Here is a 15,071-nt window from a genome sequence, read left to right as displayed (position 1 = left end):
AGCCTATTTGCCCTGCTGAGTGTCAGAAAGGTTTAGGAATTGAGGAATCAGTTAGTTCAGAAGTTGGAGATAAGGATTTGGGGACTAAAAACAGTCTTGAAATAGAAATTCAAGTCTCCTCTCTCAATCTGTAGGAGGCAGGAGGTAAAGTCTCTAGATAATTAAACAAGGAATGTTCTAGACTTGAGACTAGATACAAAGAAGGGCAAATATGAAGCATGGCACTGAAAACAAGATTAGTAAAAGTTTGTTATTGAATAGTGAAATCTTGACCTTACTCTGCTCTACCCTGGATGATCCTTCTCAGAAGATACTATCCAAAAGAAAAAGATCTACAAACACTGGCATTTGGTGGTTCCTAATTTTAAAAAAGCTGATTAATCACTTAACTGCCCTGCAGTAAAACTTACTAGTGGATAAGTGGCACCCACGCACTCAAAGCTTTTAGAACCTCACTGTTAAAAGTGTACAGGCAGTCAAGCATACCTAGACATTTCCAAAATGAAAGTAATACTGAAACAAACAAGAAAAATAAATTCAGAGGAAACAGAGACACTGCAGGAAGCAGAAAAAAACTTCAAGGAAACTAAAATAAATACAGAGTCTGGCAGAAGTAATGCTTGCTTGAGTATGGTTGGTAGGGTAAAAATATGGGTGTAATAATTTATAGTTTTAATTTGAACATTTCACCTAAAATGTGGTATGGTGTGCTTGAGTGTGATATTGTTATGTTACAGAATTACACGCTTATGATTTTGTAATAAAAGGTTTTATAACAAAAAGGGGTGTTATTTGTGCCAGACCCTGCACACTTAGGTAATAAAATAAGAAAAATGCATCAACAAGATAACAAAAGGGTGCTAGAAAAAAGAGACAATTCAGGGAATAAAAGTAAAAAGAAAATTAAAACAATGTGATACATGATGTAAGAGAAAAAAGAAAATAAAACAATAAATTTAAGAGGTCTAATATCTGACTAATAAAAATTCTGGGAAGGACAAAAAATGGTGAGAAAAATTTACTGAAGAAAATTTTCAGAATTAAAGAACATGAGTCTCTAGATAGAGAATAGACTGACAGCTGTCAGAAGGGAGGGGGTGTTGTGTGGCTGGGTGAAAAAGGTGAAGAGACTAAGCAAAAAAACAAAAACAAAAAACAAACAACCCACCTCATGGACACAGACAACAGTGTAGTGATTGCAGGGGAAGTGGAAGAGGGCATAGGGGGGATAAATGGTAATGGAAAGAGACTTGTCTTGGGGTAGTGAATACACAACACAATATACCGATGATGTCTGACAGAATTGTACATCTGAAACCTATAAAATTTTATCAAGTAATGTCACCCCAATAAATCCAATCAAAAATAAAATAAAGGGCATGAGTTTCCAAATTGAAAGTAACAAATACAATGAATTATAAAACACTTAAATGTTCCAAGTGAAAATGATTTTCAACAAGTGTTCATGATCAATGAAGGGTGAGAATAAAAGTATTCAGAGGTAGAAAGTCTGAAAATACTTACATCTCATGCATCTTTTCTCAGGAAACAACTTAAATATGAGCTTCTCTAAAATGGGGGAGTAAACCAAGAAAGATGAGATGGGATCCAAGAAACAGGAGGCTCAACACAAAATAGAAATTAAGGGAATTCCCTGACTGTTGGTGACCAGAATAACCTCTGCAGCCCAGGAGAGCAACCTGTCCAGACTGGAGCAAGACAATGGAGTAGTCTGTTAGAGGTGTCACCAAAAGCATTAGCCTTGTGCCCTGACAAGTGTGGCCCAGTTGGGTGTCATCCCTCATAGTGAAGGGGTTGCAGGTTTGATTCCTGGTCAGGCACATGCCTGGGTTGTGGGTTTTGTACTCTGTAGGGGTCCATATGGGAGGCAACCAATCAATGTTTCTCTCCCTCTTTTTCACCTTCCCTCCCCTTCTCTCTAAAAATAAATAAATAAGTAAATAAATAAATAAATAAACAAACTATTTTTTGTACAAAAAAAAAAAAAAAAAAGCATTAGCCCTGAAGAAAACTGGGTTAATTTCAGTTTACAGAGCTTTTGGAAGTTATAGGAAGACTTAGGGTCAAAAAAGAAAATAACTAAGCAAATAAAAAAACGAGGTAATTATTAACTTTAGGAATTAAAATTACAGTATATTACTTGGCTCGGCAGGGAACACTATTTACCTGCTCCTTATATAAAAACATTAAAGAATTAATTTTTCCAAAATACGAACCTATTAGGAAGGGGAAAGGAAGATATTTATTATGAGAGAGCCAAAACCCTCATCTACTATATTAGTCAATATATAACCTTATAATTACTTAATTAAATCTAACTATTATTTAGAAACACTGAGATGATTACCAGAAAAAATAGTTAAAAGAGCTTAAAGTGGTTGTGTCTGAGTAACAGAAATTTAGGATCAAGGAAAGAAAGAGGGAGAAGAAGAAGCAGTCCACTGAGCTGCTGTCTTTTGTTATAGGACTTCACCATTAGACTTTTAAAACCATATACTTGTAATATAGAAATGGATTTTTCTTTTAAAATTCATTTAAAAATGAATTAAAATGAGTTAAAAATATGAAAAATGAGACTTCCAGTCAAGATGGAGATGTAAATAAACATGTCTTACTTCCGTGTACAACTATAGCACAAAATAAAACTAGACTATAAAATATCACCCAGAATTGTCAGAAAATCGAGCTGTGTGGAAGTCCAACAACCAAGGATTTAAAGAAGCCACACTCATCCAACAGGTAGAAGGGTTGGATACACAGAGATGTAGACAGGTGCAGAAAGGCTTGGAGACACGGACTGGCATGGAGACAGGAACAAGCGGTCCCACATCCACATGTGGTAGATAAAAAATGGGAGGGATATCTTGGGAGCAAGGGATCCCAGCCCTAATCCAGACCACCCAGCCCAGAGTTCCACACCAGGAAGATAAAACCCCATAAATTCTAGCTGTAAAAAACAGTGGGGGTTGGGGCAGTGGAAGAAACTGCAGAATTCTTACGAGACTCCTCTTAAAGGGCACACAACAGAATTAAGACTCACACAGACCCACCCTCTCTGGGATTCAGCAACAGGGCAACAGCTGGAAGGGTACCAGGGGCATATGGGGAGAAAGTGAAGTGTGATTGCAGGGAGACGGCTTCCTCCCAGGCAAAACTCTAGAGGCCAGGCAGAGGTATTATGCCCACAATAAGCCCTCCTCCACACAAAACAACAAAGCTGTAACACAGGTTGCCCTATCCCATACAACTTAATAGGTGTGCTTTTCTATAATAGGCCACACTACTAAGACAGATTCAAAGCAGCTCTACCTAATACACAGAAACGAACACAGGGAAGCTGTCAAATTGAGGAGACAAAGAAATATGGCCCAAATGAAAGAACAGAACAAAACTCCAAAAAGAGAACTAAATGAAGTAGAGATAAGCAACCTATCAGAAGCAGAGTTCAAAACACTGGTGATCAGGATGCTCCAGAAACTCACTGGGTACTTCAATAGTATAAAAAAGACCCAGGCAGAAATGAAGGTTGCATTAACTGAAATAAAGAAAAATCTACAGGGAACCAACAGTGGAGTGTATGAAGCCGAGGATCAAATCCATGATTTGGAACACAAAGAAGGAAAAAGCATTCAATCAGGAGAGGGTTGAAAAAAGAATTCAAAAAAATGAGGAGAGGCTTAGAAACTTCTATGACATCTTTAAACATTCTAACATCTAAATCATAGGGATGTCAGAAGGAGAAAAGGAAGAGCAAGATATTGAAAAGTTATTGAAAAAAATAATGAAAGAAAACTTCCCTAATTTGGTGAAGGAAGTCAAGGGAGCACAGAGTCCCAAGAAGATGAACACAAAAAGAACTACACCAAGACACATCATAATTAAAATGCCAAAGGTTAAAGATTAAGAGAGAAACTTAAAAGCAGAAAGAGAAAAGCAGACAGTTACCTACAAAGGAGTTCCCATTAGACTGTCAGCTGGTTTCTCAAAACAAACTCTGCAGGCTAGAAGGGGCTGGCAAGAAGTATTCAAAGGGACGAAAAGCAAGGACCTACATCCAAGATTACCCTATCCAGCAAAGTTTTCATTTAGAAGGAAGAGCAGATAAAGTGCTTTCCACACAAGGTAAAACTAAAGGAATTCATCATCACCCAGCCATTATTAAATCAAATGCTAAAGGGAATTATATAAGAAAAAAAGAAGATCAAAATGATGAAATGGCAATAAATTCACAACTATCAATAACTGAATCCAAATGACAAACTAGGCAAACAAGCAGCACAGAAACAGAATCACAGATATGGAGATCATTTGGATGGTTATCAGCTGGGAAGGGAAAGGGCAAAATGGAGGTAAAGGTACAGGGATTAAGAAGCTCAAATTGGTAGGTACAAAATAGACAGGGGGATGTTAAGAACAGTGTAGGCAACAGAGTAGCCAAAGAACTTATATACATGACCCATGGACATAAATAAGGGGGGATTGCTAGAGGGAATGCAGGTACCAGGTAGAGGGGGGCAAAGGGGAAAAATTGGGACAACTATAAAAGCATAATCAATAAAATACATTTTTTAAAAATTTGGAAAATGATAGAAATATTGAAAATCACATTAAGGACTGTAAAATTACCTCACAGTGTACCAAAATGACCAGTATCTAAATGTGTTCAACTGCTGTCAAAATGGGCAAGTTTACTGGTCCTGGCCAGATGCTATTCCAGACACAAAGTGGTCATCATGGAGAACACATATGATGACTGAGGTGAGAGAGATGGGGAGAGGGAAAGAGAGGGGAAGAAAGGAGGAGGAGGAGAGAGAGAGAGACACTACACTCAGATGGTTGTTGGAGCCAAGGGTAGGTACCAGGAATGATCTCCTGTTGTAGCTGGTTATACTAACTAAATATAGTGATGAGGAGCCCGCCTAAATCTGGCCTGTTTGCTTCTTCTAAGCCATGTGACCTGGGCTGGGTGTTCTAATCTCCATTTCCTCATCGTAAAATGAGTAATCATAGTTGCTACCTCATAGGCTCATTGGGAGAATCAATGTATCTGTAAAGCACCAGACTGCCCTACAGCCATGCTCTGGTGGCTGGAATTGACCACCTATCCCCGCAAAGTAACAGCCTCCATGGGCAAGAAGAAAATTGCCAAGAGGTCCAAGATCAAGTCTTTTGTGAAAGTTTATAACTACAATCAACTCATGCCCACAAGGTACGCTCAGGGATATCTCTCTGGACAAAACTGCTGTCAACAAGGACATCTTCAGAGTTCTTCTCTGAAATGCAAGGCCCGATGGGAGGCCAAAATCAAGTTCAAAGGGAAGTTCAAGACTGGCAAGAACAAATAGTTCTTCCAGAAGCTGCAGTTTTAGATCTTTTTTTGGTTTCAGTCATTAAAAATAAATAAATAATAACAGTGTTCACACAGCAGAGCCTAATGGAACTAGCAGTCAATCTATACAGTGATAAAAGATCCATCGCAGTGGCATGTCCAATACTATTTTCAAGTTTGTTTTTAAGCTAGGGTGCCTCTGGTTGCTTACTCCTGTAGCAGCTTCTCTGAATAGGTCCACTCACTCTCTGCCTCCTTTGAGAGAGGTGTCTTTTCCAAACAGAAAGTGTGTATGAACACATTGCGAATCTCAGACCTATGACCCCAATGTCACCTTGAAAGGGTTTGTGTGAGACACTAACATGGGACTCTTTCCTTCTAAATTATTTTATAAGTTATTAAAAAAAGTTAAAAGTACAAAAGCAAAGGGACTTGCTCACCTGTGGGGATATGGACAAGTCTGACAGCACTATCAGTTGTATTAACATGCTGGCCTCCTGCTCCTTTGGCCCGAAATGTATCTATTCGCAAATCCTTGGGGTCCACTTTCACATCTACCTAAAACAGAAAGTATAACATAAGTAAATTCTACTCTCAATGAATTACTTTCACACTAAATTTATTTAAAAAAATTTCAAATGTACTGTATTGCTTTGTGTCACAGCTATTAAACTAAGAGGTGAAATAAATTCCCTATTTCAAAGGATGGTATTTTTTTTTTAACACTGATGTAAGATGCTATGAGGTCACTACATTATTCAAGCTTTCAAGTTTCATCATCCATCATCCTATAAACTATACCAGACAGAAACTATATAAAATATATGGATGTATATATGTACCTATATATAAAGCTAATCCTCATTATTTCCCGATTCTGTATTTCAAAATTCACCTACCCACTAAAATTTGCTCTCCAAAATCAATTATTATAGCATTTTTACAGTCTTTAGAAGACATTTACATGCAACAAAAAGTTCAAATTGCTCTTACATGTGTACATTCCCAGCTGAGGACAAACAAGGTGATGATTCTCTGCCTTCTTATTTTAGTATGACCAGAGGATGAAGACAGGAAGAGAAACGGGGAGTGTGGTGCAAGAAGCTCTGACTCTGGGACTGGTTGAACAGGGTTTGAATCCCAACTCTGGGACCTGTTAGGGAGGTGGCCTCAGGAGAGTCACTCTGAACTTTGCCTTTTATATAATAAGTAGACTACCAGGATGGGTTGTTTTTAGGATTTAAGGTTATAATCTATGTGGGCTACATATATTTCCCCCTGGAGAAATGGTTCAGTATTTGCTAAATTGATGTTCACTGCGACTTTATAGAACATACTATGAAGAATGAGAATTGAGCATCTGTGTGTATGCACGTACACTAATTGCTGGGCTGAATGGAGGTACCCAAGAAATATATTCATATTCTAAACACTGGAACCTTATTTGGAAAAAGGGTCTTTACACATGTGATAGAGTTAAGATGAGATCATCCTGGACTATTCAGATAGGCCCTAAATCCAATAATGTTTCCTTAGAAAAGACACCTAGAGGAGAATGTGAATTCAGAGGCAGAAACTGGAGTTATACAGCTTCAAGACAAGAAACACCTGGAGACACCAGAAGCAAGAAGGTGCAAGGGAAGATTCCCCTCTAAAGCTTTGCAGGGAACATGGCCCTACCAATACCTTGATTTTGGAGATATACAAGGTCTGTCCAAACTTTCCAGGCATGTAGTATGAAAAATGGAGACATTTACTGAAGAAAATACAAGAAATAAAAAACAGTGCTTATAAGACAATGATGCCTCAGTCCCCTTCAAAGTAAGCACCTTGAGACCTCACACAGTTCTCCCAATCACCATCAGCTGCCCTATCATATTTTCCTGAATCTCATCGATGGTCTGAAACGTCTTCCCTTTCAAAGGTGATTTTAATCTTGGGAAAAGCCAGAAGTCACAGGGCACCAAATCTGGGCTGTAAGAGGCTGAGTTACATGGGTGATTTGATGTTTCTCCAAAAAAAAACTCTGCACGAGATGTGATGCATGAACAGGCACGTTGTCCTGGTGAAGCTGCCAACCACCAGTTGCCCATAGCTGCAGCCTTCTGAATCATCTGAATAGCTTCTGCAGAGGAATGTTCAAGCTTAACACAAAATGTGATGGAGATTCATTGCTCTAATCGCTCAGTCATTTTGAATGTGATGGCCACAAGGTACATGTGCTCAGTCAAAAGGGTCTATTGCCACTACTGACTAGTACAATGAAGTCATTGGTCATGTATGCACACTCCAGTCTACTCTCCCTGGCTGCCAGTTTACATGGATGTCATGCAAACCATTTTCATATTAACAACAATCAAACTTTTTCTGGACAGACCTCATACACATTCACCCATACCCACCCATAATAGTTCAAAAGTATGCTGTTTTTGAGGGGAGATTAAACATTCTGTTCCATATTTATCACTTATTTGTTTGACAGAAAGTATATGACTTTTCTCTTTGAAAAGTACAATAACAGGAGGTCAAGGTTACAATCTAATATACAACTTAGTTGGTTGTTCTTTTATTTCCTCTATAGGGAGTACAATATTGTGACGAAAAAGATTACCATATTTTTCAGGCCATAAGATGAACCTAGGTTTTAGAAGAAAATAGGAAAAAAAATTTTGAAGCAAAAAATGTGGTAAAATATTTAAAAACACAAATAACATATTTCACCAATCTAAATGTAAACAGAACTCAACAGCAGCATTAACAACCATTATTTCTCCTAAATTTGGAGGGGAAAAGTACATCTTATAGTTTGAAAAATACAGTATATAGCCTTTGTTAATATATGCCAGTGTTGGGTACCTAAATAAACACTAAAGAGGAAGAGTAATGTCTTATTTCTTGTGATTACAGTGTATGAAGTAGTTACATAGCAAGTATGTAGATATTATATGTGATATTTTCCCAAAGGTTACAGAAACTACCTACTGACTTTAGGGAAATTCTGAATATAGAAACAGTGACTTAATAGTATATAAAAAATTTTAATGTCAATTAAGGGAATAAGACCTTCTTCTTTTGGAAAAATAAAACTTCAGAGTTTAATTTTTGAGAATGTGAAAACAACAAGCAAATAGGTGGGAATGGAGTGGGAAAGAATAAAGATGGAAGGAAGACAACTCCATGGTTTTGATTTCTGATCATGTAAATGCTTATATATACCAAAAATAAAATGAGGTAAATAAATAAAACTTAAATAAATTTAAAAAATTAAAAATTAAATCTTAACATTAAATATAAACAGAAACAAATGAACCAAAATATTTACCATAATAATAGCATAACCATACAGAAAAACATATTTCACATTATCTTTTTTTTTAAGATTTTATTTATTTATTTTTAGAGAGGGAAGAGAGGGAGGGAGAGAGAGAGATAGAGAGAGAGAGAGAGAGAGAGACATCAATGTGCAGTTGCTGGGGGTTATGGCCTGCAACCCAGGCATGTACCCTGGCTGGGAATCGAACCTGGGACACTTTGGTTCCCAGCCCGCACTCAATCCACTGAGCTACGCCAGCCAGGGCCAGATTATCTTTTAACATAGTACTCTGACTATGCTTTTTTGGTAGATTATATTCTAAGGACAGAAATCTTAAATATTACTTAGTAATTTACTGAGTAATTTAAAAACTATTTTATACATATTGTATAATAAAGGAAAAAGTCAACATATTAATTTAAAAACAAGGTTTTTACTTGAAGTAGAGATACAAATACAAAATGCAAGACAAGGAAGCAAAGCTCCCTGTTAAATTGAATTGGTAATAATTATATAAACCTGTGATTTAAAATCACGTTTCTTAGCTCTGTCCACTGAAGAGTCTAGGTGTAAGCAAACTTCAGTAATAATGAATGAGCACATCCAGAACCCAGATCTTGATTTCCGGGTCCATTCCCCACTAAAAGGAATGAAGTCTGACCTCAAGTCAGAGGCAGAGGAGTATAAGGTGGGCCTGCTATTTGTAATTATACCAAAAAGGAAGGATATACTCAAAGACTGATAGGGTCATTTCAAAAGTGTTACTCTTTTGAAGGCTGCTACTGGCTAAACCTGGGACAATGTAAACATCAGAAACAATAATGATTATAACTCACTAAATTTAAAAAACAAATCTTTAAGTCTATAATGAGCTCAATATATGAAACTCAATATATAAGTTTATAATGACGTAAAATAGAAGAAAGCAAGAAAGAAGGAGACAAGGTAGTTTAGAGGAAAATTTTTACAGAAAAGAATGCTAGTTAATAAAAGTAGAAGGAATTATTAAATTAGAAAAATACCATCTTGTACCTCCAAAATAAATGATTCAAGCAAAAATGGCGTTAAAACCATGGAATAAAAGTTGTTGGGAATGAAATATGTATACCCTAGAGATTATTTAGTGATTGTAAAAGGAAAAACATACTTTTATAATGGAGATATTATTGTAATCACTGTCTTAACTAAATGTTCAAAGTAATCCTCACTAAAAGGACAGTCTGATACTACGTGTGTTCCGATAAGATGTAATGAATACAACTAAACCTATATTCTTGCTCAAAACATGTAACCTGAATAGAATGGAACATTTAGATATAATTTTCAATATAATACAGGGGATAAAGGAACAAGTTAAAAAGTTCCATGAGGAAACAATAAGATCTAGAATGTGGGACATGCTAAAAGAAAAATGGTCTAGACTGTTTTCACAGTCAACATCATTTAAAAAAAAAAGGGAGGTGGGAAACTCTTCCAGACTTACAGAAACTAACAAGAAACTAATGTATGAAACTCAACAGGATCCTGGTTTTTAAAAAATATATATATTTTATTGATTATGCCATTACAGTTGTCCCATATTCCCCCTCTTTATTCCACTCTGCCCTGCACCCCCTCTCCACCAGCATTCCCCACCCTTGGTTCATGTCCATGGGTTGTACATGAACATAAGTTCTTTGGCTTCTTCTCCATTCCCTATACTATTCTTAACCTCACCCTATTTTGTACCTACCATTTATGGTTCTCATTCCCTGTGCCTTTTTCCCCATTCTCACCCCTCCCACTCCCTACTGAAAACCCTCCATGTGATCTCCATTTCTGTGATTCTATTCCTGTTCTAGTTGTTTGGTTAGTTCGTTTTTGTTTTTTTTAGGTTTGGTTGTTGACAGTTCTAGTTTGCTGTCATTTTACTGTTCGTATTTTTTTATCTTATTTTTCTTAGATTAAGTCCCTTTAACATTTCATATAAGGGCTGGTGATAAACTCCTTTAACTTAACCTTATTTGAGAAGCACTTTATCTGCCCTTCCATTCGAAATGATAGCTTTGCTGGATAGAGTGATCTTGGATGTAGGTCCTTGCCTTCATGACTTGGAATACTTCTTTCTAGCCCCTTCTTGCCTGTAAGGTGTCTTTGGAGAAATCAGCTGATAATCTTATGGGAACTTCTTTGTAGGTAACTGTCTCCTTTTCTCTTGCTGCTTTTAAGGTCCTCTCATCTTTAATCTTATGTAATGTAATTATGATGTGCCTTGGTATGTGTATCCTTGGATCCAACTTCTTTGGGACTCTCTGAGCTTCCTGGACTTCCTGGAAGTCTATTTTCTTTTGCCAGATTGGGGAAGTACTTCTTCATTATTTTTTCAAATATGTTTTCAATTTTTTGCTCATTCTTCTCCTTGTGGCACCCCTATGATTTGGATGTTGGAACATTTAAGGTTGTCCAGGAGGTTCCTAAGCCTCTCCTCATTTTTTTGAATTCTTGTTTCTCATTCTGTTCTGGTTGAATGCTTATTTCTTCCTTCTGCTCCAAATGGTTGATTTGAGTCCCAGTTTCCTTCCCGTCACTGTTGATTCCCTGTACGTTTTCCTTTATTTCAATTTTCATAGCCATCGCTTTCTCCTCTATTTTGTGGCCATACTCAACCATCTGTGTAAGCATCCTGATTACCAGTGTTTTGAACTGTGCATCTGATAGGGTGGCTATCTCTTCATCATTTAGCTGTACTTTTTCTGGAGCTTTGATGTTCTTTCATTTGGGCTATTTTTTTTTGTCTCAGCACACTTGTTACATAGTAAGAGGTGAAGCCTTAGGTATTGGCCAGTGTGGGGCAACCCTGATTTGTCACCCTATATGTGGGGGAGGGGTCTAAGAGGGAACAGTGCTGCTTGCTCAGCTCTCGGCCAGCTTTCAGTCACTTCCTCCACTACCCACAAGCAAATTGGGCCCTTCTGGTGCTGATTCCGGGTGGGTTGGTGTGTGTACCTTCTAGGACACTATGGGCTCCTCTAATGAACTCTTCTGTGAGGCTGGGAGTTTCTCCTGCTGCCACAACACCCATACATTTTTTCGGTCAGAGGTTTTGAGGCTTTATTTCCCTGGGTTGGAACCCTGGATTGCTTGGTCTGTCTCGCTCCTCGGTTCCTCCTTGTTCCTCCTGGTTTAATCCACACGGAAATGTGGAACTACCTAGTCCTCCAGGAGACGGAAAAAAGATTGAAGCTCTGCAGCCTGGGTCCTCCAACTGCCACCTTGCCTCGAGTCCTCTCTGCCCCAGCTGCCCATCTCTGCCCCTCCTACCCATCTGGATGAATGTTTCTTTCTTAACTTCTTGGTTTTCAGATTTCCATACAGTTTGATTTTCTGGCAGTTCTGGTTGTTTTTTATTTCTAAATTTGTTGCTGTCCTTTTTTTGGTTGTTGGAGGAGGCACAGTGTCTCTACCTATGCCTCCATCTTGGCCAGAAGTCAGGACCCTGGTATTTAAAAAAAAACACTGCAAAATTACTTTAAGATGACTTGGGGAAACTATATGGAGTAGATATTAGACAAGTGTGATATTGTGATTTTTAATAAGAAATATGTATTTGGTCTTTGCCCAGTGCCTGGCAAAAGAGCTCCTAAAACCCTTAGAATTTCCTAAGTGTAAGAGTAAGAATGATATGGCTGTCCTTTTGTTATGCATAACAAGCCCTTTCAACCACACCTGAGTTTATGTTAATGTAATTATTGGAAAGCTCCTAGACCAGTTATTTTCAACTCGTGTTCCTCAAAAAATTTTAAAGTGTGCAATACCTGATTAACTAGGGGCACTGACCTCTTTTCCCTGAAATTGTCAGATAAAACAGGGACAACAGCCAACACAACATCAGTTGTCTGGTGTGAATAAATCAAAATTATACCTGTTTTTTGGGGGGTGGGGTATGTTACAAAATTTTAGTGATTAGTTATGTGTGTCATGAGATGGAAAAGATTGAAAACTGCTGCTCTTGATTACCATAGGATGGGGGCTGATTGCCAGGGGAACCAACCTTGTGATTAGAGGGTTGAAACTTTCAGCTTCACCTCTTCCCTGTCCCACCTCCAGGGAGGAGAGAGGGGCTGGAGATTGAATTAATCCCCAATTATCTAATCAATCATGATTACATATTGATGCCTCCATAAAAATCCCCAAATTTCAGGATTCAGAGAGCTTCCAGGTTTGGGAATTTGTGGTGGTGCCAGAGAGTCACATGCCTGGAGAGGATATGAAGCTCTGCAGCATTTCCCGTGTACTTTGCCCTAGGCATCTCTTCCATTTGGATATTTCTTAGTAGTATCCTTTGTAATAAATTAGAAATCTCTTAAGTGAACTGAGTTCTATGAGCCACTCTAGCAAATTATCAAACTCAAGGAGGGGTTGTAGGAACCTTCCAATTTATATAACCAGTTGGTCAGAAGCACAGGTAATACGTGGGCTTGCTACTGGCCTCTGAAGTGAGAAGGGAGGCAGTCTTACGGATTGAGCCTTTAGCCTGTGAGATCTGATGCTAAGTCCAGGTAGACAGCAGCAAATCTTAATTAAATTTTAGGACACCCACTTGGTGTCTGCAGAAAATTGGTGAATTGTTTGATGGGAGGAATAAAACACATATTTGAAATAAAGGTATTCTGTGAATAGAAAGAATATATAGGAGTTTTTTTCTAGACAATAATATTATAGAATAGTACAGAAATATGTATAATTTTCATAGGTAATGGTATTGAGTTTATGTAAGAGAATGTCCTATTTTTAGGAGATTTAAGTCAAAGATTTGGGGGGTCTGCTATGTATAAAGGATATATGCATATATACATTTGTGTATACATATTTCTGTATATATACACACATACATAGGAATAAAGAAAATGTGGCAAAATATAAAGAACTAACTCCAGGTAAAGGTTATAAAAGTTTTCAGTATGGTATTCTTTAAATTTTCTATGTTTACTATAAATTTTTTTTAAAGTTAGGAAAAATCAAAATATGGGAATATGAACATATTCAACCAACAAGCCATATATCCCCATATAGATACATCACTGACTTCAAAATATTATCTGTGGAATTCATTTTTTTCCTTAAGATAAAACTTAGGCAACAACATGTAAAAAGCTTTGTGGATTTTTTTTTTATGAGAAGTAACTTCTATTTAGAACAAAACAAAACATTTTGGTCAGGGATAAAATAGACAACTTTACCTGGAGAAGGATTTACCTGGAAAATCCAAAAGTATGTTGAATTCAATCTAAAATCCTGAAAATCACATAATTTCCAAGAAGCTAACACTTTTCAGCATAACACCCATTTACAAAGAAGTAAGTTTTCAACGTCTCCTGGTGAGTTTACCTCATCTGGTTGAGGGAGGACAATAACTGACATTGTTCCTGTGTGAATACGCTGCATCCTTGACGACAGGCCCACCTCAGGAATTCGCTGAACTCGGTGAATTCCACCTTCATACTTCAAATGCTTATAGACATTGTCACCAGAAATTCGGGCAGCTGCATGATGTAGCCCACCTAGGAAAAAATATCCAAAACTATTAATGAATTCTAATTTGAATGGGATAAAGATCTTAAGTGTTGTAATCTAAGGTCTGAACATGAAATAGAGACTGAGATGAGAACATAAAGTAGGTACAAAACTGTATTTTCCAAATGTAAATGGAGTAATACATAAAAGGAAACATAACAAAATATTATGTATGGTTATCCCTAGGGAACAGAATAACAGCAGATTTTTATTTTACTTTTTATGTTTCTAAATTTTCTATAATAAACAAGTTTTACTTTTATAAAAAGACTATAAGAAAAAAATACTAGGACATTTTCTGCTTGAACTACCCTATCCCATTCTGGGCTAATATGGTGCCATAAATAAAAGCATGCTTAATTATATAACACTTTGATAATGATGAACAACTGGATAGGTCCTACCAAGTTTTCAAGGATCTATTGAAATGTAGCTCTGGCTTATCTGTTGAGTGGGAAGATTATCACAAAAGGATGTTAATGCCTAGGCTAGCTTCTTATCAAATACATTTAAAAAAATATTTTTATTATGCAATAATATACAGACATAGATAGCCACATGAATTAAATGTATGGCTTAATGACTACAAGATCAAAAGAAAGAGCTTAGTCAGTCACTCTTAAAGCCCTCCTGTATACCTTTTCCCAGTTGCAATCTCTTCCCTTTCTCATGAGTAGTCATTATTCTGAGTTTTATTCCTTTTTTAAAAAATAATTGTATTACCTAAATGTGCTGCCCTAGGTATTAGTTTAGTGTTGTCCATTTAAAAAAGTTTGATTACATCTTTTAAATTCTTTTTTTTTTAATCCTTGCCCAAGGACATGCTTTTTGATTTTAGGGAGAGGGAAAGGGAGG

General features: G+C 37.1%; 1 protein-coding gene across 5 annotated transcripts in view; it reads right to left on the bottom strand.

The window, feature by feature from the left end:
- Positions 1-15,071, bottom strand: part of MTRF1 (mitochondrial translation release factor 1) — a 53,105-nt gene that overhangs the window by 21,376 nt on the left and 16,658 nt on the right. For 4 of the 5 annotated variants that reach the window (XM_045839223.1, XM_045839224.1, XM_045839222.1 and 1 more), the window contains 3 exons: positions 14,031-14,203; positions 5,791-5,908; positions 1,525-1,569 (listed from right to left, as the gene is read on the bottom strand). In XM_045839223.1, the coding sequence (XP_045695179.1) occupies positions 1,525-1,569; positions 5,791-5,908; positions 14,031-14,203 (336 nt within the window). The remainder of the gene's footprint in view (positions 1-1,524; positions 1,570-5,790; positions 5,909-14,030; positions 14,204-15,071) is intronic. The other variant, XM_045839225.1, reaches the window with a different exon arrangement.

Source organism: Phyllostomus hastatus, unplaced genomic scaffold (assembly GCF_019186645.2).
Source record: "Phyllostomus hastatus isolate PE091 unplaced genomic scaffold, TTU_PhHast_1.1 phas_contig_29, whole genome shotgun sequence".
Lineage (NCBI taxonomy): Eukaryota > Metazoa > Chordata > Mammalia > Chiroptera > Phyllostomidae > Phyllostomus > Phyllostomus hastatus.
The sequence above is the reverse complement of the archived record's forward strand: the minus strand, read 5'-3'. Positions and strand labels throughout refer to the sequence as shown.